The sequence below is a fragment of the Bombina bombina genome, chromosome 7, assembly GCF_027579735.1.
Source record: "Bombina bombina isolate aBomBom1 chromosome 7, aBomBom1.pri, whole genome shotgun sequence".
In the NCBI taxonomy this organism is placed as follows: Eukaryota; Metazoa; Chordata; class Amphibia; order Anura; family Bombinatoridae; genus Bombina; species Bombina bombina.
In genome coordinates, this window is record NC_069505.1 from 174,088,436 (window position 1) to 174,111,453 (window position 23,018).

At 36.6% G+C, this 23,018-nt stretch overlaps 1 protein-coding gene across 3 annotated transcripts in view; it reads left to right on the top strand.

The window, feature by feature from the left end:
- The window catches only part of OSBPL5 (oxysterol binding protein like 5), a 526,154-nt gene that overhangs the window by 280,127 nt on the left and 223,009 nt on the right, over positions 1-23,018 (top strand). For all 3 annotated transcript variants that reach the window (XM_053720419.1, XM_053720421.1, XM_053720420.1), the window contains one exon: positions 17,874-18,077. In XM_053720419.1, coding sequence (XP_053576394.1) covers positions 17,874-18,077 — 204 coding nt within the window. The remainder of the gene's footprint in view (positions 1-17,873; positions 18,078-23,018) is intronic.

Sequence of the window (23,018 nt, forward strand, 5' to 3'; positions counted from 1 at the left end):
GTTGCGTAAAAACGTGAACGATACACCTGTACCTGTCAGACTCGTAATACCAGCGGGCGTTAAAAAGCAGCGTTGGGACCTCTCAACGCTACTTTTTAAGGCTAACGCAAGACTCGTAATCTAGGCGTTTATTTTTACTTTAAATAGCTTAAATAACATTTATAAATAACAGAAAATATCACACACAAGTATGGCACCTGGCTACTTCATAATGCCACCTGATTCAGTCTGATCCTGCCTAAGAACAATGTGGCTATAAAATACCAGGAAACTCCTATTCAGGAAACATGGCAACCTCACACAAACATTTGGTCTTGGGCCTTATCTGGGAGGTGCAGCCATATTGCTCAAGGCACATGGCGCCAATTTATCATTGTGCGGGCGGACATCGATAAATGCAGACAGCATACACTGTCTTACGACAGCTGCATCTTAGCTTTTGTTTCCGGCGAGCCTGAAGGCTACCGCGGAAACAGCATCATTCGCTTCTACATAAATCGGCCCCCATGTCTGATTTCCCCAACACCCTTAGGTCCCAATGTTCTAAAGGTCTCGGCTCCAGCGAGAGGATCGTAGAAGTCTAATCAGTATGACGAGATCCCTCAAAGCAATTAAGAAAGACAAATATTATCTTGTCGCTATGTACTCCTACATCACAATATAAAGTCTAAACAAAATCCCAAAGATTTTGTGTGATTTCTCTCCATAGTGATGAGTTTTTGATCCTTACTTGCCTCCACATCAGGATGCAATTAGTTTTGATCCTGCTGTATCTCACTTTTGTGTGGAAATGGGTACTGACAAAAAACAATTAAAGGAACACTAAACCCAAAAAAGTTCTTTCATGGTTGAAGTAGAGAATACAATTATAAACAACATTCCAATTTACTTCTATTATCTAATTTGCTTCATTCTTTAGATATCCTTTGTTGAAGAAATTGCAAAGCACATGGGTGAGCCAATCACACAAGGCATCTATGTGCAGCATCCAATCAGCAGCTACTGAGCCTATCTAGATATACTTTTCAGCAAAGTATATCAAGAGACCGAAGCAAGTTAGATAATAGAAGTAAATTAGAAGTTTAAAACTGCATGCTCCTTCTAAATCATGAACGAAAAACTTTGGGTTTCATGCCCCTTTAAGGAGTTTAGATTCTTCAGTGTGAAGGACAAGTGAGATTTGTCCTCCGTTTAATCTCTTGTGTGCCGAGGATATGGGGGAACATAGACTCTGATAAAAGAGATAAGGCAGAGTTGAAATAAGCGCATCAAGAATTTAGATATTAGAAGATAATGGACGGGTGTCAAGGGCACAGATTGCTATGCTGGATAATGAGAAAAGTACAGCAACACTGTCCTATATAATCAGAAAAAATGATTTACTTGAAGCACCTGCTGGCTTTCCAGAGAAATAGTCTGTTTCATTAATAGCTAACATGCATGAAAATACATTTCCTCATCCATATGAGATGTCTGCAAAGCTGTTATTGAGATGTCTTCAAAGCTTCTTTTAAATCTTGCTCTGTATCTTTTTAAATAAATAAGGTTTGACATCCCCAACACCTTTTCTTATATTTGTGAGTGAAAATTTCTTCAAATGTTTTTCATGGTTTAATATAATTTAAGATTAGTTATTAATATATATATATATATATATATAGATGGGATAGATAGATAGATAGATAGATAGATAGATAGGGCATTTATACATTATAAAGTATCTGGGTGGGGACTGTAAAATACTGTCCAATATTATAACATTTTCTGTTATTTATAAATCCAAAGCACAAATTCACTGCAAAATTTTAAAACATAAATATATTAATGAAAATTTGTGCAGGAAGCATTTTAGCCTAGTGATCAGTAAAATCAGCTTGGTGGTGTGTCCAGTAAGGGCCAGATTACGAGTGGAGCGATAATTAACCCTCCCACTCAAGAGTTAATTGCGCTAGAAGTAAGCTTTTTGCGCTTATGGGGTTGCTATCATATTGCTTGCGCACTATAACCCGACAAGCCCAAAAAGCCAAAGCTAGAATAACGCGTGCGGATTCTCATATTCCCCATAGAAGTCAATGGAGAACACCCACTCTTGCGCAAACCTGATCGCATAGTCTCATGTGCGCTAACCCGACATGAAAATATAAATATTTCAGATTCAAATGTTATTCACATAGCAGAATATGTTCTATTTATTCATAAGTAAATATTTCTACATATATCTGATGGTATTTTAGTACAATATGTATCTATTTCTATATCTATACATGATTATATATAGATATATACAGATATATATATCTAAAAATACTTGGAACATATTCTGCTATGTGCAGAACATTGGAATGTGAAATATTTACAATAAATACATAGGGGCCTATTTATTAATGTGCGAGTGGACATGATCCGATATTGTGGATCATGTCCGCCGCACATCGACAAAAGCCGACAGCAACAGCAGTTCTTGTGAACTGCTGGTGCAACGCCGCCCCCTGCAGATTTGCGGCCAATCCGCCACCAGCAGGGGGTGTCAATCAACCCGATGATATTGGATCGGATTGATTTTCGGCGATGTCTCTCCAACGCCTCAGAGCAGGCGGACAGGTTATGGAGCAGCAGTCTTTAGACCGTTGCTTCATAACTTATGTTTCTGGCGAGCCTTCAGGGGCTTCACGCTCCATACAGAGCTTGATAAATATGCCCCATAGTTAAAACCTTTATTAAAAAAATAATATTGCATATATATGCTTTTATGTGTTTTTATCTACTTAACTGCAAAGGGCTCCAATGCACACACACACATATATATATATATATATATATATATATATATATATATATATATATATATATATTATATATGTATATGTGTACATATGTATTTATATATATATATATAAATACATATAGACACACACATATAAATACATATATACACATACATATAAATACATATATACACACACATATAAATACATATATACACACACACACATATAAATACATATATACACACACATATAAATACATATATACACACACATATAAATACATATATACACACACACATATAAATACATATATACACACACATATAAATACATATATACACACACATATAAATACATATATAAATACATATATACACACACATATAAATACATATATACACACACATATAAATACATATATACACACACATATAAATACATATATACACATACATATAAATACATATATACACACACATATAAATACATATATACACACACATATAAATACATATATAAATACATATATACACACACATATAAATACATATATACACAAACATATAAATACATATATACACATACATATTAACATTTTAACACTAGATGAAAAAATAGCAGATAAGGTAGGACAATACCCACTGATGACAGCCAAAAAATCACCAAATCTAAGAAACAAACTAGTTAAAAGTAGATTTGTTAGATCACAGACTGAAACCACCTGGCTAAATAAACATCAACAGGTTAAAGGCACCTATCCCTGTGGACACTGTGTCTACTGTCCATATATCCTAAAAAGTAAAACTTTTTGCACCCACACAGGCAAGAATTTTGAAATAAGACACTTTGCAAATTGCAACACAGTAGGGGTTGTCTATCTCTTGCAGTGCTCCTGCCCCCTGTTCTATGTTGGAAAAACGAAAAGAATGCTCAAGGACAGGGTGCAGGAGCACAGGGATGACATTCTCTATGAAAGGGACACAAGTGTAGCTCGCCACTTTAAAGAGGTACACAATAGCAGCACTGTGTCTCTAAAATTTATAGCAATTGATAAAGGGATTAAAAATGGAAGAGGAGGAGATGAGGACAAGTGCCTTCTTAGAAAAGAAGCCAGGTGGACATATACATTAAAAACAATGACTCCTACTGGTCTAAATGAAAGAATCGAATATGCTTCTTTTCTGGGCTAATTATGGTAACAAAATGAAAAACTATTTTTCTAGCTGGTATAATCATTTGGTCAGCAAATAATTACTATCAAGTAAATGCTAAAACTCGTTACTGAAAATTACTGCTCTATCTAAGTTTCCAATTTTCTACATGTCTAACCTAGTGTTGTATATGATGTTGTATATTTGACTAGCGGAGCACATGATTTCTGTGTCCTCGCGGCAGATTTAAGATGCATTTGTATCAAGTCTAATTCTCCTAGTAATTGGATAGTTTCTATGGAGGCTTGTCTGTGGGAAACCAATTGCAAATGTTTATTTTACCGGAAATAAACACACCCCCCTAAGAAAAAAATCCAATAATAGGTAGGAGAATACAGGTGTCAGGTAGTCCTGATGAGGCCCTAGCTTTCGCTGAGCATTGTGGGGCGAAACGCGCGTCGACGACAGACACCTATCTGCAGTGTACCTAAGTTCGGATCAAGGGTATGAAGACAAATATCTGTCACCCGGTGTAGTCAATATCCCTACAAGCAAAGGTGAATTGACTTTAAAGTGGAGACAGCAAGCAGCAGGAGGTTGGAAGCACCTGTCCCGACTCGGCATGAAGCTTCAGCATCCATATCCAAACTAATTACTGTAGTCTTTGCGGATATAAGGTTGTTCCAGAGGTGAGCACAAACACAGACACTTGGATACTAACGTATTGAGTGCAGACACTCGGACCGCTACTTACCGCTGTTTTGCGGCTACAAAAGTGGAGCTGGAGGTGAGCACTAACACAGATACCTGGACTGTTGCTATATTACAGAAGTCTGGAAGAATGTGTTGAAGCAGATACTCGGACCACTATTTACCGCAGTTTCCTGGAAAGCTGCAATTGTCCTGAGTTGTGAATAATAACGGCATTTTGCAACAAAGTATCTTCTATTCATGCTAGTTGTAGAGGACGCATTTACCTCGGAGTTCTAGCATGAAAAATTTTATCGACAAAGATTATGTTCTAAGCAAAGAATGAGCCCGGAAAAATGTCATTCTTGAGTTTCCTTACACCTGAAACCTGGGCCCAGACAGAAACGGACTCTTTGGAAATATCTTGTCCCTTTCTACTTTCTCAATCATAAGGAGGACACTTTATACAGGTCGTATATATGATCAAAAGTAATCCTACATGATTATTAGCTATTTTCCTTTGTTGATTTACAGGATCAATATACAATTTTGCAACTATACTAGCTGTTTTAGCAATACAGGGAGTGCAGAATTATTAGGCAAATTAGTATTTTGACCACATCATCCTCTTTATGCATGTTGTCTTACTCCAAGCTGTATAGGCTCGAAAGCCTACTACCAATTAAGCATATTAGGTGATGTGCATCTCTGTAATGAGAAGGGGTGTGGTCTAATGACATCAACACCCTATATCAGGTGTGCATAATTATTAGGCAACTTCCTTTCCTTTGGCAAAATGGGTCAAAAGAAGGACTTGACAGGCTCAGAAAAGTCAAAAATAGTGAGATATCTTGCAGAGGGATGCAGCACTCTTAAAATTGCAAAGCTTCTGAAGCGTGATCATCGAACAATCAAGCGTTTCATTCAAAATAGTCAACAGGGTCGCAAGAAGCGTGTGGAAAAACCAAGGCGCAAAATAACTGCCCATGAACTGAGAAAAGTCAAGCGTGCAGCTGCCAAGATGCCACTTGCCACCAGTTTGGCCATATATTTTAGAGCTGCAACATCACTGGAGTGCCCAAAAGCACAAGGTGTGCAATACTCAGAGACATGGCCAAGGTAAGAAAGGCTGAAAGACGACCACCACTGAACAAGACACACAAGCTGAAACGTCAAGACTGGGCCAAGAAATATCTCAAGACTGATTTTTCTAAGGTTTTATGGACTGATGAAATGAGAGTGAGTCTTGATGGGCCAGATGGATGGGCCCGTGGCTGGATTGGTAAAGGGCAGAGAGCTCCAGTCCGACTCAGACGCCAGCAAGGTGGAGGTGGAGTACTGGTTTGGGCTGGTATAATCAAAGATGAGCTTGTGGGGCCTTTTCGGGTTGAGGATGGAGTCAAGCTCAACTCCCAGTCCTACTGCCAGTTTCTGGAAGACACCTTCTTCAAGCAGTGGTACAGGAAGAAGTCTGCATCCTTCAAGAAAAACATGATTTTCATGCAGGACAATGCTCCATCACACGCGTCCAAGTACTCCACAGCGTGGCTGGCAAGAAAGGGTATAAAAGAAGAAAATCTAATGACATTGCCTCCTTGTTCACCTGATCTGAACCCCATTGAGAACCTGTGGTCCATCATCAAATGTGAGATTTACAAGGAGGGAAAACAGTACACCTCTCTGAACAGTGTCTGGGAGGCTGTGGTTGCTGCTGCACGCAATGTTGATGGTGAACAGATCAAAACACTGACAGAATCCATGGATGGCAGGCTTTTGAGTGTCCTTGCAAAGAAAGGTGGCTATATTGGTCACTGATTTGTTTTTGTTTTGTTTTTGAATGTCAGAAATGTATATTTGTGAATGTTGAGATGTTATATTGGTTTCACTGGTAAAAATAAATAATTGAAATGGGTATATATTTGTTTTTTTAAGTTGCCTAATAATTATGCACAGTAATAGTCACCTGCACACACAGATATCCCCCTAAAATAGCTATAACTAAAAACAAACTAAAAACTACTTCCAAAATTATTCAGCTTTGATATTAATGAGTTTTTTGGGTTCATTGAGAACATGGTTGTTGTTCAATAATAAAATTAATCCTCAAAAATACAACTTGCCTAATAATTCTGCACTCTCTGTATATCTAGATATGAATATCCCACTGCAGTGGTAGTAATATAATTGCTTATACCATGACAAATTGCAATAACTTTTCAGTATGTTTGTTACTATGTAAATAAATTTGCCGCTGACCAGATCTTATGTGCATCCGTGTGTTTGTTTCTTGACTGCTTTCAGTCAAACACCTACAAAGTAAAGTAAAATAAAGCTCTATAGAGTGCTGTAATCCCCCATCTTTACACAGTATCTCATATAGCTCTACTGTGGTTCGTCTCTTTCTAACATAATTTGTAACTATAAATGTTTTTGGGGGTCTACACCTGATCTAAGAACGGATAACTACCGCTTGGATCCTAAATTAACAAAATATAATTACTGTTAAACACCTTGGTCTGTTTAAACAGAAAGGTGTCAGTATTCCTCTCCCAATTCTTGCCTTGTAAATTATAAATATTAGGAGCAATAGGGAGGATTCCCACAGTGCTCTTTCCCCTAGGGATTGATGGAAAAAATATTTTTGTTTAACACACAATTATATTAGTGTGTTGATAGAATTTCATTTTGGTGTTTGGCTGGGACTGATTTTGAAACAACCAAATATGGCCTTTACACTATCTGATGAACAATGGGAGGCAGAGTTAAAGGAGTCTTTGACTAATACCAACTTAGACAGTAGCGATCTAGAAACAAATGTGTTTAATGCCTTTAAGAAATATAAAGGTTGTATAATTAAGCAAGTAAAGCTCAGAGCAGAAAATTCAAGTCTTGTCAACTATGTTGAAAAAAAAATTGTCCCTAGAGGGTTAAGACTATTTCTGGATCCTGGGTTTAATGCAAGAGAAGAAGAGGGTGGCCTAGAGTTTCTAGAAGAATGGAATAGTAAACTATCTGCTTGTGCACTTGATATGATAGACATGCTGATTAAGAGAAATCATAAGAGGCTAGATAAAATTAAAGATGATGTAGAACAAGCATTACAAGTTGTAAATAAATTAGAAAATGATTCAAACTTTGCAAAATTAAATGAAGAAATCAAAACACATATCTCTAGGTTACAAGCAGAAATAAAGTGAGGAAGTGTAGAAAATTACATAGAGATCAGGAAGACTACCAAAATAAAAAAGTTTATGTCTATAGGTTTGATAAGGGTTCTTATGACTCAGGTACTGATGCTTCTGATTTAGACACAGATACTGAAAGACAGTCAAAAAACGATGCAAGTTCTGGGTTACAAACCACAGATATAGGAGGAGGGGGGGGAGAAAGAGGAGGTGGAATAAGAGATATGAGACAACAAGAGAGAAGATACCCTCAACGAAATCAGAGAGGGAGAGGGGAGAATCAACGACAGGGAATAAGAAACGGGGGGGAACCACGAAGGAGACCCTATCAGGGATATTAAAAACTGAGGTTGAAAGTAATCTACAAATTATAAATCTCTCTTCCTTTAGGTTAAATTTGACTCACATTGAGGTTTTAAGAAAGGGACTAACCTTCAGCCCATCAAACAAACTAGATAAGTTTGAACTAGTGAAAGATCTTCACCTTTTTGCTAGAAAAATAGTTCTACATCATACTATGCATCAGCATAAATCAGAATAGAGAAAAGATGAGGAAACACTAAAGGTATTAGAATCCCTCCTGAATGAAAATGAAGATAGGGATGAATCTATAAAAGGCTGCAGAAACTTAAAAACTAATCTGCAACTGAAATCAACATATATGCCTTCGTTAGCACAGGTTCCCATTGTCTCAATGTTTGTTAAAGCGGTTGAGAAAGAAATTGAAAAACTACCTGAAGACTGGATTCAGTCTGACAACTTAAGCTTTAAAGAAAGACAAGCATTAAAAGAACTAAGTACAGCGAAGGGAGTGATTTATAAGCCAGCTGATAAGGGCGGTAACTTAGTCCTCCTGGATGAGTCATTTTACCTTAACGAAGTAAAAAGACAATTAAATGATAGATTACAGTATGAAAAACTTTCAAAAAATCCAATGACATCAATGAAATCTAAACTTAATAGAATCCTACAAGATGCTAAGATGGATGGTCTCATCTCGATAAAAGAATTTCAATTCCTCAGTCCAACTCACCCTGTAATGCCCACTTTTTATGTAATTCCAAAAATACATAAAAATCCTACCAGTCCCCCTGGGAGACCAATAGTCTCGGGGATTGGCAGTATCAGTGAACATATTGGTGAATATGTAGATATTTTTCTTAGACCTTTCCTTCTCTCCCTCCCTTCTTATGTAAAAGACACCCCAGACCTCCTAAGAAAGTTGGATGGTATATCAGTTAAAACAGAAACAATGTTGGTGTCTTTAGACATTGAAAGTCTCTACTCTTCAATACCACACACAATAGGGATAGAAGCATCAAAACAGTTCCTTAAATCAAGAGGACCAGAGAGTGATAGACATACTGCTTTTGTTGTTGATCTGTTACAATTCATTTTGAACAACAATGTCTTCCAATTTGACAATTCTCTTTATAGACAGGTCAGGGGGACAGCCATGGGAGCAGTTTGTGCTCCGACATATGCATGTCTCCACCTGGGAGCATGGGAGTTGGACATATTTGAAAAATATGGTGAGGTGTTTCACTCCCATGTTTCCATGTGGATTAGGTATGTGGATGACATACTCATGCTGTGGGATGGCCCCCTGGCCTGTCTTCAAGAATTTGTCTCCAATCTAAACAAAAACAACCGTAACATTTTTCTAACGTATGCCTCAAGCACTAAAGAACTGCCATTCCTAGATATAGTGATTAAAAAAGAAGGTAATAAAATCTCTACTGAGAATTACCGAAAAAGTACAGCAACGAATAGTGTCCTGGAGGCATCAAGCAGTCATCCTGAATCTCTGAAGAAAGGCATACCTTTCAGCCAATTGTTGAGATTAAGGAGAAACTGCTCCTCCAGGACAAAATTCGATTATCATGCTGATCAGATGTGCCAAAGATTTATAGAAAGGGGATACTCACGAAAATTGATTAGATATACCCTAAATAAAGTGAGGAAAATGAATAGGGATGACCTCCTGTATTCAAAAAAAGAGAAAAAAGTTGAAAGTAACTTAAGGTTTATTACAACTTATAATTGCCAGTGGCACAATATTCAATCCATATTAGCACAGAAATGGCACATTTTAACACTAGATGAAAAAATAGCAGATAAGGTAGGACAATACCCACTGATGACAGCCAAAAAATCACCAAATCTAAGAAACAAACTAGTTAAAAGTAGATTTGTTAGATCACAGACTGAAACCACCTGGCTAAATAAACATCAACAGGTTAAAGGCACCTATCCCTGTGGACATTGTGTCTACTGTCCATATATCCTAAAAAGTAAAACTGTTTGCACCCACACAGGCAAGAATTTTGAAATAAGACACTTTGCAAATTGCAACACAGTAGGGGTTGTCTATCTCTTGCAGTGCTCCTGCCCCCTGTTCTATGTTGGAAAAACGAAAAGAATGCTCAAGGACAGGGTGCAGGAGCACAGGGATGACATTCTCTATGAAAGGGACACAAGTGTAGCTCGCCACTTTAAAGAGGTACACAATAGCAGCACTGTGTCTCTAAAATTTATAGCAATTGATAAAGGGATTACAAATGGAAGAGGAGGAGATGAGGACAAGTGCCTTCTTAGAAAAGAAGCCAGGTGGACATATACATTAAAAACAATGACAATGGTAACAAAATGAAAAACTATTTTTCTAGCTGGTATAATCATTTGGTCAGCAAATAATTACTATCAAGTAAATGCTAAAACTCGTTACTGAAAATTACTTCTCAATCTAAGTTTCCAATTTTCTACATGTCTAACCTAGTGTTGTATATGATGGCAATATTTGACTAGCGGAGCACATGATTTCTGTGTCCTCGCGGCAGATTTAAGATGCATTTGTATCAAGTCTAATTCTCCTAGTAATTGGATAGTTTCTATGGAGGCTTGTCTGTGGGAAACCAATTGCAAATGTGTATTTACCGGAAATAAACACACCCCCCTAAGAAAAAAATCCAATAATAGGTAGGAGAATACAGGTGTCAGGTAGTCCTGATGAGGCCCTAGCTTTCGCTGAGCATTGTGGGGCGAAACGCGCGTCGACGACAGACACCTATCTGCAGTGTACCTAAGTTCGGATCAAGGGTATGAAGACAAATATCTGTCACCCGGTGTAGTCAATATCCCTACAAGCAAAGGTGAATTGACTTTGAAGTGGAGACAGCAAGCAGCTGGAGGTCGGAAGCACCTGTCCCAACTCGGCATGAAGCTTCAGCATCCATATCCGAACTAATCACTGTAGTCTTTGCGGATATAAGGTGGTTCCGGAGGTGAGCACAAACACAGACACCTGGATACTAACGTATTGAGTGCAGACAATCGGACCGCTACTTACCGCTGTTTTGCGGCTACAAAAGTGGAGCCGGAGGTGAGCATTAACACAGATACCTGGACTGTTGCTATATTACAGAAGTCTGGAAGAATGTGTTGAAGCAGATACTCGGACCACTATTTACCGCAGTTTCCTGGAAAGCTGCAATTGTCCTGAGTTGTGAATAATAACGGCATTTTGCAACAAAGTATCTTCTATTCATGCTAGTTGTAGAGGACGCATTTACCTTGGAGTTCTAGCATGAAAAATTTTATCGACAAAGATTTTGTTCTAAGCAAAGAAAGAACCCGGAAAAATTTCATTCTTGAGTTTCCTTACACCTGAAACCTGGGCCCAGGCAGAAACGGACTCTTTGGAAATATCTTGTCCCTTTCTACTTTCTCAATCATAAGGAGGACACTTTATACAGGTCGTATATATGATCAAAAGTAATCCTACATGATTATTAGCTATTTTCCTTTGTTGATTTACAGGATCAATATACAATGTTGCAACTATACTAGCTGTTTTAGCAATATATCTAGATATGAATATCCCACTGCAGTGGTAGTAATATAATTGCTTATACCATGACAAATTGCAATAACTTTTCAGTATGTTTGTTACTATGTAAATAAATTTGCCCCTGACCAGATCTTATGTGCATCCGTGTGTTTGTTTCTTGATTGCTTTCAGTCAAACACCTACAAAGTAAAGTAAAATGAAGCTCTGTAGAGTGCTGTAATCCCCCATCTTTACACAGTATCTCATATAGCTCTACTGTGGTTCGTCTCTTTCTAACATAATTTGTACCTATAAATGTTTTTGGGGGTCTGCACCTGATCTAAGAACGGATAACTACCGCTTGGATCCTAAATTAACAAAATATAATTACTGTTAAACACCTTGGTCTGTTTAAACAGAAAGGTGTCAGTATTCCTCTCCCAATTCTTGCCTTGTAAATTACACATACATATAAATACATATCCCAAAAATCTGTGAAAAAACAAAGCGCAAACAGACTCAAGTGTAGATAAATAAGGCGCAAAGTACCACGCTAATGTATTACACTTACAGTGTTGAAAGTTTAATCAGGCGTTTATTAAAAAAACATCAAGGTTCCAGATGAATCATGCAAACACAGTAAGAACAATGTCAGTCCATAAAGCTGTGCGAGTCCCTCAGGATAATCGTCACAGAACAGGATGGTTCAATTCCTTGCTGGCTTCCGTAGTCGCAGCTCTGGTAGCAATGTCCGTAGCAAAGTATCAGGTGTCAGTGAATTCTCCCACAGAGCACTACGGGTCCTCAGATAGTCCAAAATTAACCCCAACGCATTTCAACCGCTAACATGCGGTCTTTCTCAAGAGGTAGGATGAATAGTGAGTCCTACGATGCAAGTATATTTATAGCACTTAATCTTATTTCATTGGTCCCATGTCGGCTGGGTGTTTCCAAGGTCTCTAAATATTTTCTACTTGCATTCGTATGAAACTGAAAAGCGTAACTTGATGATATGTGAAAAATGAAAGTGAAAACAGAATTTCATGATAAATATGAATAACATACTAAAAGCATACTAGAAATACACACAGGATCAATATCTAATTTAATTTGATATATTAGCATTCAATAGTTAGTATAAAAACAAAAAACTAATAAATGAATAAAAAGTAAATGGAAAAATAAATGCAATTATAGTTGGACTATGTATCGATATTATAAAAAATAAATATATATACAAATATGTGAACTCAAAATACATAAAAAAATAAAAAAAATACATACATAAAAAAGCCGTAAAAATCATTTTTAGAAACTTCATATACAAACATATATAAAATGTATATAAAAAATAAAATATAAAATACACTATATATATAATAATAATATGTAAAAAGAACAAAACTGTATTACCAGGAGAATAGATATGAATCTAAATCACTATGTGAATTCACTAAACTAACATATATAAGGAGGAACAGCCATTCTCTTACTAGAGATGTAAAATTATTATATTAAGGGTTTGAATTAGGAATTAAGGGGATTAAAAAATCCTAAGATTAAAAAATAAATGATTATTATTAAAACAATGTGTCTCACAGCTAGCCCTATCACTACTGATCTATAGAGCTATTACAGATACTGCACAATATTACATTACATAAAGGCGGCCAGGTCTAAATCAACGTTGAGACCCCCTGGACACAAACAATTTAATTTTTGTATCCAGTAAGTCTCACGTTTACGTAGAGTTAACAGTCTATTTTGGGTGGATGGGGGTATCCAATCAATGACCTGTACCTTCAAAGATTTAGAATCTCCACCATGTACATCTCTATAATGTCGTGGCACACTGTGGTTATCTATTTCATTTTTAATATTATTAAGATGTTCAGAGACTCTCCGCCTGATTTTCCTTTTGGTGCGACCTACATACATAAGGTCACACCCACATGTTAATAAATATATTACATATGTTGAATCACAGGTACAACGGCACTTAATTAGGAAATCATGTGATTGATCACTATTTCTAAAGTTGGGTTCTTTCTTCACATGTTTGCACATACCACAGTTATGTTTGCCACATTTATAAGTGCCCTCTTTTAGGCTTAGCCAATTGCTTTTCTGAGATGTCGATATATTTGTTTTAACCGTTTTTAATTTACTAGGAGCTAATAAGTTCCTCAAGTTTTTCCCTTTCCTAAAGGTGATAGATGGATGTTCAGGTAGTGAGGGTGCTAACAGGCTGTCTGATTTTAAAATACCCCAATGTTTGTTGAAAACCTCTTTGATAATATTATGTCCTTCATTGAAGGTTGTGATAAACCTGATGTGATCCTTATTATATTTAACATTAAAGTTACTTTGTTCTCTCATATCATTTTCTTCTCTTTTGAGAAGAGACTCTCTCGTTCGCCCTAGGGCCTTCATTCTTGAATTATCTATAATAGCTGAGTCGTAACCTTTAACTATAAATTTGTGGGTCAAGATGTCAGCCTCTTTATTAAAATCACTAATGGAACTACAATTTCTTCTCAACCTGAGAAATTGGCTATAAGGGATATTATCTTTCCAATTGCGTTGGTGTGCACTCTTATAATCTATGAAACTGTTTCTTTCAGTAGGTTTCCTGAAATTAGACACTGCTATTTTATTTTCATTATTAACAAATAGACGCAGGTCAAGAAATTCAATTTCAGTTTTTGAATGTTTTTCAGTAAATTTGAGATTATAATCATTATGATTGATATATTTAACAAATTCCTCAACCAAAGCAAACTCCCCCTGCCATAGAATTATCACATCGTCAATATATCTATAATATTTGACTATATTATTACTAAATTTATGTGATGTCCAGATGTATTCGTCTTCGAAGGTGTGCATATACAGATTAGCATACGATGGAGCAAAAGTAGTGCCCATCGCTGTGCCTCTAATTTGTCTGTAATGCACACCCTCGAAGACGAAATAATTGTGTTCCAGAATAAACTGTATACATTGTAAGATAAATTGTTGATGGGCCCCATTAAATCCCCATTTAGCAAGTTCCAATTCTACTGCTTTAATCCCCTTATCGTGTGGTATTGACGTGTATAACGCCGATACGTCACAGGTGATCCAGCAAAAACTGCTATTCCAATCAATTCCTTCAAAGATCCTAATGACATGTGACGTGTCCTTCAGGTAAGCCCTTGTATTTTTAACTAAATCTTGCAAAAAATAATCTATATACTTAGAAACTTTGTCAGTTATAGAACAAATTCCAGAAATAATGGGCCTACCCGGAGGGCACTCCACACTCTTGTGAACCTTTGGAAGGTGGTAAAAATACGGGACTTTAGGATCCAATTCCTGTAAATACTTGAATTCGTCATTATTCAATATACCCTCAAGTTTTGCATTAACTAGAATGGAATTAAGTTTAGACATATAGGATCTGGTCGGATCATTTTTGAGGATACAATAGGTGTCCCTATCCCCTAAAAGATTATGTGCTTCTTTAAGATAATCGGATCTTAATTGAATCACAAGTCCCCCTCCCTTATCCGCTGCCCTAAAAACGATCGTATCATCATCCATTAATTTCTTGAGAGAATGTCTCTCAAGAATGGAAAGATTATCATTATGTTTATTCAATAATTATCCTTTTTACTTTTAATTTTGGATAGAATATCTTTAGTGACTAAACTGATGAAAACAGGGATTTGATCCCCTTGGGCACTAATTGGATAAAAGGAGGAGGGACGTTTGAAAGTACTATGAATAATTGGGGTATCTTCCTCATGTATCGAAATATCCATTAATTCACACATTAAGAGGTTAAGATCTTCCTCACTCATATTCCCCTCTACAATTGGATGTTGGTCGTTAGCCCCATCAAGATCTTTTAGGATATTAAGTGTATCTAGATCCTTACACTCTAAATGTTCCTCCCTATTAACCATGCTTGTATGGGTACTATTCTTGGCAAAAAAACTTTTTAAAGTTAACTTTCTGTTAAACTTTTGAATATCCAGAAAAATTTGAAATTCATTAGGTAGGGTTTATATACATATAAATACATATATACACACACATATAAATACATATATACACATACATATAAATTCAAATATACACACACATATAAATACATATATACACACACATATAAATACATATATACACACACATATAAATACATATATACACACACATATAAATACATATATACACACACATATAAATACATATATACACATACATATAAATACATATATACACACACATATAAATACATACAGGGAGTGCAGAATTATTAGGCAAGTTGTATTTTTGAGGATTAATTTTATTATTGAACAACAACCATGTTCTCAATGAACCCAAAAAACTCATAAATATCAAAGCTGAATAGTTTTGGAAGTAGTTTTTAGTTTGTTTTTAGTTATAGCTATTTTAGGGGGATACCTGTGTGTGCAGGTGACTATTACTGTGCATAATTATTAGGCAACTTAACAAAAAAACAAATATATACCCATTTCAATTATTTATTTTTACCAGTGAAACCAATATAACATCTCAACATTCACAAATATACATTTCTGACATTCAAAAACAAAACAAAAACAAATCAGTGACCAATATAGCCACCTTTCTTTGCAAGGACACTCAAAAGCCTGCCATCCATGGATTCTGTCAGTGTTTTGATCTGTTCACCATCAACATTGCGTGCAGCAGCAACCACAGCCTCCCAGACACTGTTCAGAGAGGTGTACTGTTTTCCTTCCTTGTAAATCTCACATTTGATGATGGACTACAGGTTCTCAATGGGGTTCAGATCAGGTGAACAAGGAGGCCATGTCATTAGATTTTCTTCTTTTATACCCTTTCTTGCCAGCTACGCTGTGGAGTACTTGGATGCGTGTGATGGAGCATTGTCCTGCATGAAAATCATGTTTTTCTTGAAGGATGCAGACTTCTTCCTGTACCACTGCTTGAAGAAGGTGTCTTCCAGAAACTGGCAGTAGGACTGGGAGTTGAGCTTGACTCCATCCTCAACCCGAAAAGGCCCCACAAGCTCATCTTTGATGATACCAGCCCAAACCAGTACTCCACCTCCACCTTGCTGGCGTCTGAGTCGGACTAGAGCTCTCTGCCCTTTACCAATCCAGCCACGGGCCCATCCATCTGGCCCATCAAGACTCACTCTCATTTCATCAGTCCATAAAACCTTAGAAAAATCAGTCCTGAGATATTTCTTGGCCCAGTCTTGACGTTTCAGCTTGTGTGTCTTGTTCAGTGGTGGTCGTCTTTCAGCCTTTCTTACCTTGGCCATGTCTCTGAGTATTGCACACCTTGTGCTTTTGGGCACTCCAGTGATGTTGCAGCTCTGAAATATGGCCAAACTGGTGGCAAGTGGCATCTTGGCAGCTGCACGCTTGACTTTTCTCAGTTCATGGGCAGTTATTTTGCGCCTTGGTTTTTCCACACGCTTCTTGCGACCCTGTTGACTATTTTGAATGAAACGCTTGATTGTTCGATGATCACGCTTCAGAAGCTTTGCAATTTTAAGAGTGCTGCATCCCTCTGCAAGATATCTCACTATTTTTGACTTTTCTGAGCCTGTCAAGTCCTTCTTTTGACCCATTTTGCCAAAGGAAAGGAAGTTGCCTAATAATTATGCACACCTGATATAGGGTGTTGATGTCATTAGACCACACCCCTTCTCACTACAGAGATGCACATCACCTAATATGCTTAATTGGTAGTAGGCTTTCGAGCCTATACAGCTTGGAGTAAGACAACATACATAAAGAGGATGATGTGGTCAAAATACTCATTTGCCTAATAATTCTGCACACAGTGTATATACACACACATATAAATACATATATACACACACATATAAATACATATATACACACACATATAAATACATATATACACATACATATAAATACATATGTTTACATATATAGACATATAAATATACATACATCTTTAGACATGTATATGTATGTACTGTATGTCTATGTTTAAGCCCTTATAACTTTTGTGTGCAATATTTATTTAAATAATGTTTTATTAGATAGTGTTATTATGAGTGTAACTGTACATTAAAGAGACTTTCATAAATTATTATGTTTTAGTTTTACAGATGGATAAATAGACAACTTAGTTTAGAGCATTAAACTATTTAACTGACAGCCTTTGATAAATATGTCCCTATATTTTACTGTATATAAATCTCTTTATTGTTTTTCAGATTCGAGGCAGTTTAAAAAGCTGGACCAAACTGTGGTGTGTACTGAAACCTGGGTTGCTGCTTATCTATAAAACACCAAAGATTGGTCAGTGGGTTGGAACCTTATTGCTCCACTCCTGTGAACTGATTGAGAGACCTTCCAAAAAAGATGGTTTCTGCTTTAAGCTTTATCACCCCCTGGATCAATCAATATGGGCTATCAAGGTAAACATTGTTCTGGTTTATTTGTATTTGTAGGTAATATTTATGGATTGCGATTTAGTATATTGACATTAAAGTGATGGTAAAGTCTCCCCTTTATAAAATCAGATCGGGAATGTTAGTGATATTTAGATGGAGTTTAGTTCATCAGTTGTAATGAAGTTGCGCTATAACTTACTTTTTAATATAGATATTAGATATGTGCAATTCGTTTCGGATCGATTCGGAAATTCTGAAAATTCGGCAAATTCAGAGATTCGGATCGAACCGAATTTCCGAATTAAAATACTGCAGAATTTACCGAATAAATCCGAATTAGTTTGGATTTATTCGGTAAATTTGGATGGCCATGGATTACACTAGTATTGTACAGTATATTAGGTTATATCACTCTGCTATGGGTTACACCTAATATACAGTACATAATACTAGTCTAATCCCACCTAACACATACCAAAATTCCGAATTTCCGAACCGAATCCAGCCGAATTTCTTCGAATCCGAATGAATCCGAACTGAATCGATTCCTGAATTTGAATCGATCCGAACCGAAATTCGAAAAATTCCGAATCGAACCGAACCGAATTTTTTCGCCATGCACATATCTAATAGATATGAAACTCAGATTCCTTGTGCTCTGCCGCCCATTTCAAAAGTAAATTTTCTGTGAGCTAAAGGTTTGAATTGTTCTCCAATCAGTGCTCTAGATACAGACAAAGTGCCATATGGGGAGAGCTCTTATTGGACAACAATTCAAATCGTTAGTTCACAGAAAAATGTACTTTTGAAGTGGGCACCGGAGCACGGGGAGTTTGAATTTCATATCTACAATAAAAAGTAGCTTATAGCGCAACTTTAATACAACTGATGAATGAAACTCTTTCTAAAATATAACTAACATTGTGGATCTGATGTTATAAAGAGGAGCGTTTAGCATCACTTTAAGGATGTGTTTTTTTATATTGAAATTATAAAACACCTTTTACTTGTGATATTTATTGTACCATCTGCATGCTTTATAGATGTATATATAATATACATCTATATATATATATATATATATATATATATATATATATATATTAAATGTAACAGTCATCTAAAAAAACATATTTTAAATATTGGTTCTCATTGTCTCCAAAGACTTTAGCTGAAGTTTTTAAAAATTCAAGTTATTAATGAAGAAATGAAAAGCTAAAATTAGTAAGAGCTTACTAGTTTTGCACTAATAACTTATTATGAGGTTGATCATAATCTTTCACAGATATTTGATTTCTGTACCTCAGACAGTGATCACAATCCTTAAATGTTTCTGTTGTTAAAGGAATAGTCCAGTCAAAATTAAACTTTCATGATTCAGATAGCAATTTTAAGCAACTTTCTAATTTACTCCTATTATTAAATTTTCTTCGTTCTCTTGGTATCTTTATTTGAAAAAGCAAGAATGTAAGCTTAGGAGCCAGCCCATTTTTTGTTCAGCACCTGGGTAGCACTTTCTGATTGGTGTCTAAATGTAGCCACCAACGTTTCTCAATAAAGGTGCTGTTGCCTTATTTTTGTGTGCTACCTGTGTGTACTGTTTTAAATGTAGCCACCAATCAGCAAGTGCTACCCAGGTGCTGAAAAAAAAGGGCCGGCTCCTAAACTTAATTAATCTCCAAAAGCTGTAATCCAGAAACCAAATGTGCAGGATTAAAGTGATAGTAAATTCACATAGATGAGATTTTTTTTATATAAATTATCTAATTAATTATTACATATATATTGATGCCAAAATAATTGTCCAGTTTACATTATTTCTTTTAAAATCTTATTTTCAATCCTGCTCCGTTATCTGCGCTCTGGCGGGCTTACTGTGAAATTTTCACTACTGTCAATTTGATGCACCATACACCCTATGTAAAATAGTATTCGCAAACCCCTCCGTGGTTGTAATTAGAAGCCACATCGGGCAGAAGTTACACTGCGCAAGTGGAGTCTTAGCTATGATCCTAATGCGGCTTAGAGTAAACACAGTTTATATGTTGAATAATCCCTTTTTATAGTGTATAGCGAGGTTAATAGCTTGTGTGTGTGCAATTAACTTGTTGTTCTCCAAATCTCACAAACCATAGCGACATATGTATGTCTCTTTAAGGGACCTGAATATGGCATTATCGGTATAGTGAGCATTTGTGTTTTTTGGTTATTGATTTGGCTAATTTTGTATTAGTGTACAATTATTTATTATTTATGTTTTCATCTAAAATATCACTAACTTTCCGGATGCACATAGGATTTAATTTGAATTAGCCAATAGAATGAGAGCTGCTTAAATCCTATTGGCTGATTTGAATAGCCAATAGGATTTTAGCAGCCCTAATTCCTATTGGTGTACCTTGTATTGAAGATTCAGTGTATGACGGCGACCGTATGAAGACGATACTCCGCGCCGGATGTCTTCAGGATGGACCCGCTCCGAGCCTCCGGGATCAAGATAGAAGATACTGCCTGGATAAAGATTGAAGAGGCCATCTGGATGAAGACTTCTTGCTGCTTGGATCAGGACTTCGCTGCAAGGATGAAGATTGAAGAGGCCGTCTGGATGAAAACTTCTCGCCGCCTTGGATCAGGACTTCAACTCCTGGATGAAGATCATTCAAGGGGGACTTTAAAAACTGTAAGTGGATCGTCAGGGGGTTTTAAGGGTTTTTTGGGTGAGTTTTTTTTTTAGTTTAGAGTCTGGGCAGTAAAAAAGCTAAATGCCCTTTTAAGGGCAATGCCCATCCAAATTCCCTTTTCAGGGCAATGGGTAGCTTAGGTTTTTTTAGAATTAGGTTTTTTATTTTGGGGGGTTGGTTGGTTGGTGGGTTTTACTGTTGGGGGGGTCTTTGTGGGGGGGTTTTTTACAGGTAAAAGAACTGATATCTTTGGGACAATGCCCCACAAAAGGTCCTTTTAAGGGCCATTGGTAGTTTATTGTAGGCTAGGTTTATATTTTTATTTTGGGTGGGCTTTTTTATTTTGATAGGGCTATTAGATTAGGTGTAATTCTTTTTTATTTTGGATAATTTCGTTTGTTATTTTCCATAATTTAGTGTTTGTTTATTTTTGTAACTTAGTATTTTTTTTTGTAATTAGATACATTGTAATTTTTAGAGTAGTGTTAGGATTTTTTAATGTGTAGTTTAGTTTAATTTACTTGGTAGTTAGTTTAATTTTAGTTTAATAACTATATTAGTTTTTTTAATTTGACAGGTACATTTTAATTTGATTTAAGCTAAGGAAATTGTAAATTTAATATAAAGTTAGAGGGTTGTTAGGTTTAGGGGTAACTAGTTTAAATTAGTTTATTGCGATGTGGGGGGCTTTCGGTTTAGGGGTTAATAGTTTAGTTTAGTATATTTTGTTGTGGGGGCTTGCAGTTTAGGGGTTAATAGATTTATTATAGTGGCGGCGGTGTAGGGCTTAATAACTTTAGTATAGTGGGGGCGATGTAGGCGGATGGCAGATTTGGGCCTCGGTTTAGGGGTTAATAAGTAGTTTATGGGTGTTTAGTGTACTTTGTACAGTTTAGTTATGAGTTTTATGTTACAGCTTTGTAGCGTAACACTCATAACAACTGACTTTAGATGGCGTTACAGATCTTGTCATTTTAGGCTGTAACGCTAGTTTTTTAGGCAAAACGCAAAAATCGTAATACCGGCGCTATGGGAATCCCATGAAAAATTTCACTTTTACGAGTGCAGGACTGACGTTGCGTTACAGGCTAAAAGGCTTGCAGTACAGGCCACAACACTGCTATTTGACTCATAACGCAAAACTCGTAATCTAGGTGACTGTTTTGTCTGTTAATATGATAGATGAGGAGATTGGGGTAGATTTATTATGCAGCGGATGCCAGCGTTTCAGGCTCGACTGAAACGTAAATTAGGCGGTAGCTGCTCCTTAACTTCTCTGCAACCTTTTAGGTGGTGGACTAAAATCAACACGATCCAATATGATTGGGATGATTGACAGCCCCTGCTAGCAGCCGATTGGCCGCCAGTGAGCAGGGGGCGGCATTGCATAAGCATTTCACCAGAAATGCTTGTGCAGTGTTAAATGCTGACAGCGTATGCTACAGCGAATAATGTCTGCTTGACTATTAATAAACCTACCCCATTGTGCTAAATTATCAAAAACACATTTTACTTTAATTTACAAACATACAGGTAATTGTCACTTAAAGCTGGGCAATCTGATCTGTATTGGCTGCAGTATTTAATTTTTATAGTGTGCCCCCTGCTGACTTTGTTCTCTTTCTTTTCATTGAGCTCCATTAATTTCTATAGGAGGCATCTGACAACTTGCAGGGACAACCCCTTTTTTTAGAGAACTCCTTGAGAGCAGCCCCTGTGAGTGTCACATCTCATCTGGTAAATTTTAGATAATCAAACTCAATAACTGAAGAGAATAAAGTAGAGACCACCAGCGGCTCAGCTGAAAAAGTGCACATTTTATTTAGCATTGTCAATCAATGTGTCTCACAAACGGGTGTTTTTTTAGATTCCGTTGTGTCCTGTTTAATAATTCTCCAAGAAATGATGCACCTTTTAGAATGAGCTACTGGTTCTCATTTCCAAAGTCTTCTGATGTTCTATTCATGATAAAGGACTTATGCACAGAATTGATATCCAGATACCTTCGGACTTCCCAGTATTGCAGATGCTCATTGATATTATAAGGGGAAAGTCTTATTGGTTATGGTTTTGTCCTGGCTTAAGACAGAGATGTGTGGATCATGTTACTGTCTCATTTGTTAGTGCATTTTCTCATGAGCAGTTCTCGCCCAGTCACACTCTGCAGCAATGTGAAGAGGTTCTAGGGTTGGGGTTGGCAGAGTAGAACATGAACTGTGAGTCGTTACAGCCCTCGTCAGAGCTAGGGTTAAATGTGAGTCTGTTTTATTATTAGTTATAGCAG